This window comes from Montipora foliosa, chromosome 5, assembly GCF_036669935.1.
Source record: "Montipora foliosa isolate CH-2021 chromosome 5, ASM3666993v2, whole genome shotgun sequence".
In the NCBI taxonomy this organism is placed as follows: Eukaryota; Metazoa; Cnidaria; class Anthozoa; order Scleractinia; family Acroporidae; genus Montipora; species Montipora foliosa.
In genome coordinates, this window is record NC_090873.1 from 24,938,474 (window position 1) to 24,950,138 (window position 11,665).

An 11,665-nucleotide genomic window follows, 5' to 3' on the forward strand; every position below is an offset into this window, starting at 1 on the left:
TATTTCCACCCTGCAAGCAGAGCCTTTCTTTTGCTTGCTCGATTTTGGCGTTCTCGAGAAATTTTGGATTTTGGAGTTCTCTTCCTCAGTAAAGAAAAAGACAAAAGGAGGCTCTGCTCGCAGGGTGGCTATTCCCAACAAGTCTGAAATCTGGGTGATTCGAATAATAACTGGGATACCCAAGTATTTCTTTCATTTCACAAAATCTTTAGGGACTGTGCCAAGAGCTCAATAACTATTATTATTATTATTATTATTATTATTATTCCTGTTGCCAAAAAGTTTGTTGCCTTGTCGCGTGTTGCCTTTCTTTCTGGAACGCACGCCGTCGTTACTATAGCAACGTCTAACGATAATCCGCTGGCCGCTGCTAAATCTTTAAGATTCACTGTTTATAAACAATGCTTTTGTTATTTTTAAAACATTTTCCAACCACAAAACAAAAGAATACTTTGTTTCGACAGCCAATAGACTCCTTGGGTGGTACATTAATGACAACAGGAGACGTAACGGTGAGTACCGCTATTTTATCCGTCACAAGACGTCTCATGCGATAGTCCTACATCCTACATCATTCTTTGTTGCCTGTTACTGTTGACAGCTCTGCCCACTGAAGCGGGAAATTGTAGACAGTTATAGCGGAGCAACCTTCAGATTTCAAAAGACACAATTTGGTCAGGCTTCAGTTATAATCACCATTTCCTCACTCGACTGCACAGCAAGATCAAGTTACCCCGGCGGCGAAAAGATGTACGCAATTTTTGAGCAATCCATTTAACGTTCTTGGAGCATTGTGGCAGCATTAATTTCAGCGGTCTTTTCACTTCTATTCTATTGTTCAAATTGCAACCGTTGATTCGACCGATGGCGCCCTTCTGAATGAAGGAATTCAACTTATGGCTTTACAGCGTAAATTGTCGGGTTCACCTGTGGAGGTATGAATTGATTCTTGATGACGCTAATGAAGTTTACCCTTCGATAAATTATCGGAATTCGAAGAGATGCTTTCATGTCTTTTAAATTATCCTACTGTGTTAAAATACATGTACTGTCTGATTCATTGCAACCTTATCTGTGTCATGGTACGCTTAACTTTTGTCACGTACATTTGAGATGAATGTCGTTTAAAGTGTAAAATTAATCGTTTAATTTATTATTTCACCTGGCAATATGTATGGTCTTGTAGGTTCGTTGACCAGCCTCAAATATATACAAATTATAATGGTTTATTGCGTTGTTTCGAAAAAAAATGATTAGATCTTACAGTTAACGAATTTAAATTAAACAGGTGATTTCCACAGTGCCAAACATGACAGAACAGGCCTAGGTAAATAAGTGAAGAGATTAAAAAATATTAAATATCAAGAAACTTAAGCATACTTAATCTTGACGGAGCATATGTTTTGAACTGATGACAGGTTAATTATAGATTTTGATGATGTCATTAAATTAGCCATGTTTCAAAGATCTAGAGAGTACTACATTGATTTTGTAAAGTACACCACATTTAAGATTAATAATGTTATTAGTCAGATTTTCAAATTTCATTATGATTAGACCAAAAGAAGACGATGGAAGACTTGAAAATCACTTGATCTCAAACAAAAGGGCCAGCAAGCTTGTATTCATTGGAGGGAAACCATCCATACAAATTTCTAAATATATTGCTTGCTTTTGTAGTTGAAGCAAGTTCCTCATTCAAATAATTTTTAGTAATTAGGTGATTCTTTTCAACTAGATATTTCTTGTAAGATTACACAGTTCTTTTTATGTAATTACATTGAATAGTTTAGGTTGATCCTGTGTGGCTTTTGTACCTGCCTGAGAAAAATTGTTTGAAAAGAGCCAATGTAACCTCCAGATGTTTCCACTGCTTTCCCGCTGCCTTGTTGGTGTCCCTCTGAGGAACACCAACATGGAGTCTCCATTCTATTTAAACACCCTAATTTTGAGTGGCACCCTTTGCCGAATAACTTGAGTTTGGAACATTGCACAGTCCCAAAACTTTGACACAGTGTTTATTTATTACCCTTCTACAATATCTCAATTTCTTGACTTTATTTGTTGAATGGTATCATAAAGCAATTTCATCTGTTCATTTCATCAATATCAGGTTTAACAATTTCCAGCTCAGCCATTCGTTTCAATAACTAGTGAGAATGTACCATTTCGACAAACGTGTGTATTCCATTGTTTAAACAGTATACTCAGTAAGACTGGCCAGTTCACAGTAGACGTTTCTCCAAAAATTACAGGAAACAGTCTTCCATCAGTCTTTAACCCACTGACCCCTGGGAGTGAGACTTAACAGATTTTACTATGTCTAACACCAGATGATTTTACTCATCAACTGGGGGTTTCCTAGGGCACCTGAGGAGTGAATGGGTTAACCAGTCAAACACTATATCCCCTCCATTAACCCACTGACCCCTGGGAGTATGAGACTTAATTGATTTTACTCTGTCTAACACAAGATGATTTTACTCATCAACTGGGTGTTTCCTAGGGCACCTGAGGAGTGAATGGGTTAACCAGTCAAACACTATATCCCCTCCATTAACCCACTGACCCCTGGGAGTATGAGACTTAATTGATTTTACTCTGTCTAACACAAGATAATTTTACTCATCAACTGGGGGTGTCGTGGGGCACCTGAGTAGTGAATGGGCTAACCAGTCAAACACTATATCCCCTCCATTAACCCACTGACCCCTGGGAGTATGAGGCTTAATTGATTTTACTCTGTCTAACACAAGATGATTTTACTCATCAACTGGGAGTTTCCTAGGGCACCTGAAGAGTGAATGGGCTAACCAGTCAAACACTATATCCCCTCCATATAAACCCACTGACCCCTGGGAGTATGAGACTTAATTGATTTTACTCTGTCTAACACCAGATGATTTTACTCATCAACTGGGGGTTTCCTAGGGCACCTGAGGAGTGAATGGGTTAACCAGTCAAACACTATATCCCCTCCATTAACCCACTGACCCCTGGGAGTATGAGACTTAATTGATTTTACTCTGTCTAACACAAGATGATTTTACTCATCAACTGGGTGTTTCCTAGGGCACCTGAGGAGTGAATGGGTTAACCAGTCAAACACTATATCCCCTCCATTAACCCACTGACCCCTGGGAGTATGAGGCTTAATTGATTTTACTCTGTCTAACACAAGATGATTTTACTCATCAACTGGGAGTTTCCTAGGGCACCTGAAGAGTGAATGGGTTAACCAGTCAAACACTATATCCCCTGCATTAACCCACTTTACTCAACTCGGGATGCCTTGAGGCATCTGAGAAGTGAACGGGTTAACTGGGGTTTCAATAAGTTTAAAGTAAATGGCTGTGGCAAGAAAAGGCTGTAAGGCCTCTTTTCCCTAGGGAGGTCTGGGGGCAATTGCTCCCCGGAAAATCTAGGAGCTCGGAAATGGCATTTCCAGCAATCTGGGCATCAACATCATTCGCAAGTATTCACTAACACGAAGCTGTACATGGCCAAGTCAGAGGACAATGTTTTTGCACTCTCGATCTCTTGTTTAAATATGACAAAATATTGCCTCCAGCTGTGCGCTTTCTAGTTGTGTCTTCCATTTTTAATATACAACACGCAGAAAACCGGAATGGCGTAGTGAATGTGGTAATGCGTCCTTTAGACATTAGACTCCAGGTGCTTATGATAACAAACGATTTTAATGCACTTTAAAAACATCGATCACATGCCTGGACAAATGGTGAAGGAAATCTAATCCCAACATCCCTCACATCCTCATTCTCAGTGTCTCCATTGTTGTTCGACAAAGAGACCCTGGGAACAAGGTTGCATCCCTTGCAGGATAAACATGAATTCACATTAGGTGTAGTTACACGGAGTACTTTTTACCGCAGTATTAAAATGACCCTTTTACCACGGGAAACTGCATTTGGGGCATGTGACCAAGATCCCGAGGTAAATTTCCCATGGTAAATTTCCATGGATGCGTCAAAAAGATCTGACAAAGCGCTCATGACATTTAGGGTGCGTTTGATTGACCGTATTCTGGAATATGGGTTAGAAATGCTTCGTTTTTATGGAGATTCACGCTAAAATTTTCAAATGTTTCCTAAAATGCTTTTTTAAACATAAGTTTTGTTATCCTTGCTGCTTTGAAGTGCGCCAAACATAACGTTTTAATCATCACTCCACATATTCTTATTCCGGAATAGGGTCAATCGAATGCGCCTTTAACATGGTAAGTTGGAAGGGTGTTTTGATGCGTGAGGCACAAGAGCCAGTCATGATGCTGATGATGTTGTGATCAAATTTCCAGCCAATGAATTGCGTGAGATTTCTTTTTACCTCTGTGATCTTCGTAACAAGTGACCGCCTGTTACCGGTAACACGGTATACTTAAACCGAAGTATGAGGTACTGCAGGATAATTTACCATGGGAAATGGCATTTAGTGTGGTGTGTGTCAGTCCGCACCTAATAACCGGTTAGTAAACTTCTGCTTTGTAAAGGCAGTGATCAAGGCAACATTTGGCACCAGTCTTTCTCCTCTATTCATCCAACTTGGCGGACTGCAAAGATCGCGTTAGCGAGTGGCAAAGGTGACTGCAAATAACTAGGAATTCATAAAAATATCCAACGTCCAAAAAAGAGCAGAACATACAGCAAAAGGTTTCTGGATATTCTAGTTTATTGAATTAAAATAATTTAAAATGGATCAAAGTGAAATGGTGAGAATCGTGTAATTCAAGTCTCTTGAAAAAGTAGGTGGCAGTAACTTAGGGAGTAGCCGGTGGAATTCACTGGTTGCTGGCTTCTATTGAAATGAATACATATTTCTTGTCTTAGGTGTATAAAGCCTGGGTGAACAGCTGTTTGGAAGAGTGTGGTGGCAAAAGAAGAATCACTGACTTAGCTGAGGAGTTAAAGGATGGAATCATTTTATGCCAGTTAATCAAGTTAACTACTGGACACGAGACATTTCAATGGGAAGAGGTACTAGGCGTTTAACCCCATGAAATTCAGGAGCAAAATCGTTTGGTGTTAGGCACTGAGTAAGATCTCTAAGTGGCACTCCCGCTAATTAGGAGAGAAACTATTAATGACAAACTAAGGTGTTTGAATTGGGCAGCAGTGCTTGTTTTGAAAATGAAACTACAACACCAAATTTATTAAAGGATTTGTTGATCTTTGTAATGTCAGTGAGTAATTCAAAATGAACGAAAATGCAAGTTGTCAATGAAACTGCAAATGATTTGAAATTTTGGCATTGTTATGCATTTCAACCAGCTGAATTGCCAAGTGAAAGTCTTGTCACCTAATTGGCCTAAAGTTTGACAAAAAAAAAAATGATGAATTAAGAATTCAGAAATTGCAATTCGATAAAATACTATCATGTTACTATGGCATTTGAAGACCGTGCCTAATGGTTGTTCAAGAAATGGATATTGCTATCCACAGAGGATAAATCATTGTCCAGTGGATAAGTGCGAATCAATTCCTCGGGAGGGGGGGGGGGGGGTGGGTACTCCCTATGATGGCCTTAATACGAGGAGGCTTCTCCCGAAATGGATACGTTTTTCATGCTTCAGGTACACGAAAGGGTAGGGAAATCTATCGTTTAGGTATTTAGCAGGGCCCTTCATCAAATTATTTCAAACACACATACCGGTACCTTGTGACTGAGGGCTAGAGAGGGGATGTAGTGAACATTCTTATTAATATATAAAGGAGGTTTGTGAAAGGGGTGCTATTTTCCAATTGAAGGTATATGAAAGGGGTGCCATTAATGTCAATGGAAGGTATATCAAAGGGGTATCTTTTCTGCCAAAAATGGTATATAAAAGGTTAAGGGATTGGACCTCAGGGCGGAGCCTCCTGTATCTCAGGTTTTGTGAATGGGGTTAACCGACTAGCGACAAAGGGCTAGAAAATATTACTGACTACCGACAAAACAAGGGAAAAATTACCGACTAGCGACAAAAAAATTAACTGGGGTTTACCAACAACCGACAAAGGTCGAAAATTTTAACCGACAATCGACAAAGTAATAAAATTTTAACCGACAACCGACACGTGGACCCCCCCATTCAGACCCTCTTACAATGGATTGGATAGGTTGAAGTAATTATCCACCCTTCAAACAACTTGAGTGTTAGCTGATGTATAATTTGCCTTTAGTCCAAAGATCAGCCTCAGAGATCACACTTGGTGGAGCTTGTTCTTGATTTCATGAAAAGCAAAGGAATTGACATCACTTGCAAAGTTGAAGGTAACTTAAAGTGCCCCTAACCCCAAAATATTTTTGTGGCTAAAATGAATCTTTGCACCTGTTCGAGACGCATTGTGGCCATTTTTTCCTTTTTCTAACAAATCCTGCCAATTTATAGGCTTCCAAAGTTGCGAAAATCCAAGCATCTATTGTTCACGGCCGAGTCAGAAGGGGAGTGGGTCTATTCCTGATTTGACGTCACATACTGATTTACATTGCATTAACTCTTTGTAAACATGCATGCAAAGTAGATGGTGACGTCAAATCAGGAATAGACCCACTCCCCTTCTAAATCGGTTGTGAACAAAAGATGCTTGGATTTTCGCAACTTTCGAAGCCTATAAAATGGCAGGTTTTGTTAGAAAAAGGAAAAAATGGCCGCAATGCGTTTCGAACAGGTGCAAAGATTCATTTTAGCGAAAAAAATATTTTGGGGTTATGGGCACTTTAAAATTAATATGATTTTCTGTTTTGAGTTTCTCTATGCATGAGCACGTGTGTTTGTAGTTTTTAAATTTACTGATTGCACTTGATTCTATAACTCTTTTACTCTTCCTGTAATTAGTCCTTGAGTCAAATGATAAAGTGTTATTCATTACTGAGAGCAATAAAATGGTGATTTATATCTGTTTGTTTTGGTGGGAGATGCGGAATGGAGGGAGGATTACAGTTTCTCAGCACATTATAGTTTATTTTTCATTCATTTTCATGATACCCTCTTTGTATAGATTTTCCATCTAGAAGTACATTTCTTTTTCCATATTACTAAAATTGATTATATTAATTTTTCTGGACTTTGACATTTTTTTTAGGCTCGATTAACAGCCACTGTTTCGGGAAATGAGCCAGCTCTCACTCCCGAAATAACGGCTGGACGCGTGAGGTGAACCATCGTTAATATCCGCCAATCAGAAACTCGCCTGCACAAATCGAGCAGGCATAAAATTATGAATTTTTGGTACAAGTTGTGGCTGCGAAGGTATTCTTTGACCCGGTCTGTTCGAGCTTTACCCTTAATTAAGGTGGGAAACATCCAAGATTATGACAACGGGAAGAGTCCGAGAAGCTGGAGAATGGTAATATTGTGTCGTTTTCTACCGCCTGAGGTCGGAAACTTCACTTTATAATTTTCCAGTCGGCGCCGAGGGCAAAATACGGCTTTCAAATCCATTGCTATTACAATTTCTCCTCAGACTTTCCTAATGTAAGAGCAAGTTAAGTTCTTCAAGATCAATTGAAATTATTGCTGAGTTTCTTGGTGGCAGAACGAGGGGGCCGGTGAGACCTACTGGGAGATTTGAAGTGGCCGAAGATTTTGTTGATGAATCATTATCCGCCCGGGTTGAATTCAAATTTAACCTCAAACTCAAGATCGCATCATCTGGAAACTTCGCACAGACGTTTAAGCACTGCCATGTAATTACTGTTTTGTTAAAATCAATCTCTTTGTGTTGTCTAATGCCATTTCCCCGCAACTATTTATAACTTCGCATAAATTATATTTAAATTTACGTCACAGTCTATCGCTCACGCATCCAGCCGTCTCGTCTCCCGAACTCGAGTGAGCAGCGGAAATCGAGCCTAACGTTTTTTGAGATGTTGTCAGTCTCCATTGAAATAATTCCAATCTAAGTGTTACGTTTACACCAATGTATGATATCGTGACCTCTTGGCCATTAACACTACATTAGGTGAATGTGATATTACCTTGGGAAAACCTCTAAAGACTAATGCATATATCACAGAGACTGCATGCAGGCAAAAGATTCAATGTTCTTAGTTTGCGAGTGCTTGAAACATTAGCTCAATTACGTTTAAGTTTATAGTTTATGAACTCATTTGATGGCACCAACTTTTTCTGTTTCACTCCTCCCTGAAACAGCAACTGCATCGCCAAATGTATCGGGCTGGACTTGTTTGTGTCAGTAAAAATACAATTAAGGAAGCTAACAAAATAATTTTTCAGTTTGAATGAAGAGGGTAGTTTCTAAAGAAACTGTGGTGCTGCGTCGGTGGGGAAGTAGTATACAAAAAATTGGTTTTATCAACGGAGTTGATGATGTAAATTGGCCACCGTACAGAGATTCTGAAAGCTGACGCGTTTCGTGCGTTAGCCCTTCGTCAGAGCGTCAGTTTATTTGGAAAGGAATTATCAAACTTGAAGACTTAGTGGAATTTAGGATATATAGGTTTATCTCTGTTAGAGGTTTTTCAGTTAATGAAGGTTGTAGATGCCTTACCGGCACAGTGGCGGAGCTGTTTAATGAATTTGACGCAACGAATTAAGGGAGCTTTTGATCTTGTGGACTGCCTTGAGTTATTTCTTAATGGCCAAAAGGTATCTCGTTCTAAAGTTATGTCTAGGGTTGTCTATAGGGGATTTAGGTCTACCTTCCAGCGCATTCCAACGGCACAGGCGAAATTTGAAAAAGAGTTCAACTATGGTACATTCGAATGGAAAGAGATTTACCAATTACCGTTTAAAGTAACCTTGGACACAAGAACTTGAGAGTTTCAGTACAAAATTTTGGCGAGGTGACCCTTGGTGGCGAGGTGACCGTAAACCCATGTCCAGGGGCTTTCACTGGAGACCAGCCAGCCAGCCCCTTGACCGATTAACGCTCCCATGGCCAGCAATCTTGTCCACAACCCAGCCATGAGCCCCCATGCCAGGCATCCAGGCACCCAGAAGCCCAACTGTACAAGCATGGCACAAATTGATTGGCAAAATGTCCAATGAATTGCCATGTGGATAAGCAACCGAATGAGCAATTTGCACCACCGCTGACTGCTTTAGTTGATCGACCGGCCCAGATCACTGCTGCTCTTTGTTGTTAACTTTGTTTACTACTTTTAACTGCATTTAAACTTAAAACTTACTTCTACTACTCTACACTTACTTTAGTCAGACTCCAGCTGCCCGTTTCTCGAAAGTCCCGAAACTTTACGGGTTACTTTCGGGTGTCACAATTCCCTCTGTATCTCAAGAACGGAAAAGATTTTAGTCGTCAAACTTCACAGTCATATTGCTTTTTGTTACCTTGAAAACATGTTGAAAGATCGGCTTTTAAAAACAAGCGGTTGGCAGTTTCACAAATGGTTTTTCGGGCCCGAAAAGTTTTCGGGACTTTCGAGAAACGGACCCCAGGCCCCAGTTGTTCAAAACCCAGATTTCTTTTAAGTTATTAATTAAACTTAAACTTAATCTACTCAGTGGATACGTGTAAGTTGAACTATGTAGCAGTCTCAGTCTGAGCAAAGGTTTCTGACAGTATTTCTTCACGAGCCTTGAATATGCACAGTCTATGCACATGTAAGTAAAGGTCTGAACGAAAATGTTGACCAGTAGACCTTATTCCAAAATGGCCGTCATTTAAATATTCTTTTGTTTTTATTCAAATTAGCCCTTGATGCCTCGTTCTTGAGCTGCAAATTCAAAGAATATTTTGCCTTGAACGAGGCATCAAGGTCTAATTTCAATAAAAAAAAAAGAATATCTAAATGACGGCCATTTTGGAATAAGGTGTATGTTTGACGCGAAATATTTCTTATACTCTGGATAGTGACTTACCCGCTGGATAAAGTTATACAGCCTTTTATTACAGTGCTTAAAATTAGCGGTCGTCCGGTCGTCACAGATCACCAGAAAGTTTGCCGGGCGACTAGTTTTTAGTAAAATGAAAAGCTGGTTGCCCAAAGAAAAAACAACGCGGGACAATCCAGTCAAGAATAGAAAATGTATTACATAAGCAGCACCCAACTCGCGCGATATTAAAAGGAACTGTATTTAAATGTCTAGTCGTTCTAGAGCTGGCAGGGCCGTAGCCAGAAAAAAATTATGACTGAGGCAATGTCCATGGTTAAATTCACTACGTAGGGTTTCTAGGTGTTTATGATGAGTACATTTTAAAGACAACAATGCAATCACCCTTTATTTTAAAGAATCACCAAAAAATGACTGAGGCAAGTGCCTCGGTTTGCCTCATACTGGAGCACTAATTGGTCAACACTAGTTTCCATCCATCAAACTTACATTGGACATTTCGTAACAATTACACGACGCAATATCCCATGTTAAATTGACAAGCTTACCGCTCTAAAAAGAATGAAAACAGGCAGAATTACAGCTTTAGTTCAACAAGAAATAGCGTTTCTAAGCTATGCTGCGCTGATCTACAGTATTTAGGTCTAAAAACCCCGTTGAAGACGGTTAACTTTCAATTGTTTTGCTGGGTACTACTATTTCAATACTCTAAAAAAATCAACTTTTCGGAAGGTTGTCTCGTTAGTTTAGTGGATATCGGAAACTGCAAGGTGAAGCCATCGATCCGGGTTCAACTCTTTGCCTCGCCTATTGTGAATCTTCTCAAATTGTTTAAAATCTTTGTTTCGTTGAAGTAGATTTGAAGTCTAAAGTAGACTGTACGTCGTATAAGTTGAGTAAAAAGGGAAATGTCAGTTTGAGGGATGGAAAGAAGTGATGACCGCACTAATTGGGGACACTGTAAACTGAAATCAACAATTAATGCAAGTATGCTATCCCTGCACCTCAGGGGTAGTTTTCAGTTGTCAATGTCTGATACTAGTGCTAAGTTAACAATAATTAATTTGCCGCAGTTGAGCACTTTCCCGTATTTTGAATATCTGTGGGCTAGATTGCAGAATACCCGGCCCACAAAATATCTAACTTAAAAAACTGCTCCCGCAGTGCCGCTGTCGTGTTGTAATGCTGCGCCCGCAGTCCTACAGCCCCGAAGTCGTCAGGCGTTGAAATGATAATCAGTCGTGTTGCAATCCTGCTTCCGCAGTCCCGTAGTCGCCAAAATGAATAACAACTCCGTTGTCTAAAAGTCTTACTTGGTTAACTACACTTTTCACGAGATCGTGTGAAGAAGAAAGCACTCGTTTACTGATTAAGCCTAAGCGCTCGTTTCAGTGGTTAGGACTAAGCACTCTCTTTCATTTTAATATACTTTTCACGAGATCGTTTTGCCCTTGACTCACTCAGACTTCTACGACTGCGGCACTGCGGTAGCAGTCGTTCAACTAACTCAGACTTCATTTTTCATCGACTACGGCACAAAGGCACTACGGCACTGCGGTAGCAGTCTTTTAACTCAGACTTCATTTTTCATCGACTACGCCGGGCTCTGCGGCACTGCGGTAGCAGTCACTCAACTTTTTAGACGTTGTACCTTGTGCAATGAACTAATTTTCCGTTGAGTGAACGATATTAACAAAATGCCCAATGCCCAAATGCCAAAATCCCATACATTCACTGTAATTTAAGCCGCGTTTGCCCCCCAACCAAGATGGCATCAGAAACCGTGAAAAGGCCTGTTCCCAAGTTCGTTTCAAAGTTTTCCATTAGATTGACGTAATGAAATTCCCAAGTTCG

General features: G+C 40.0%; 1 protein-coding gene across 2 annotated transcripts in view; it reads left to right on the plus strand.

Moving 5' to 3' along the window:
• The first annotated feature begins 495 nt into the window (after positions 1-495).
• LOC138003793 (CAP-Gly domain-containing linker protein 1-like) overlaps positions 496-11,665 on the plus strand; it is a 46,764-nt gene continuing 35,594 nt past the window's right edge. The window contains exons 1-4 of one of the 2 annotated variants that reach the window (XM_068850030.1): positions 496-512; positions 602-935; positions 4,845-4,991; positions 6,177-6,267. In XM_068850030.1, coding sequence (XP_068706131.1) covers positions 897-935; positions 4,845-4,991; positions 6,177-6,267 — 277 coding nt within the window. In that variant the 5' untranslated portion in view covers positions 496-512; positions 602-896. Of the gene's footprint in view, positions 513-534; positions 936-4,844; positions 4,992-6,176; positions 6,268-11,665 lie in introns of those variants that run through there. The other variant, XM_068850031.1, reaches the window with a different exon arrangement.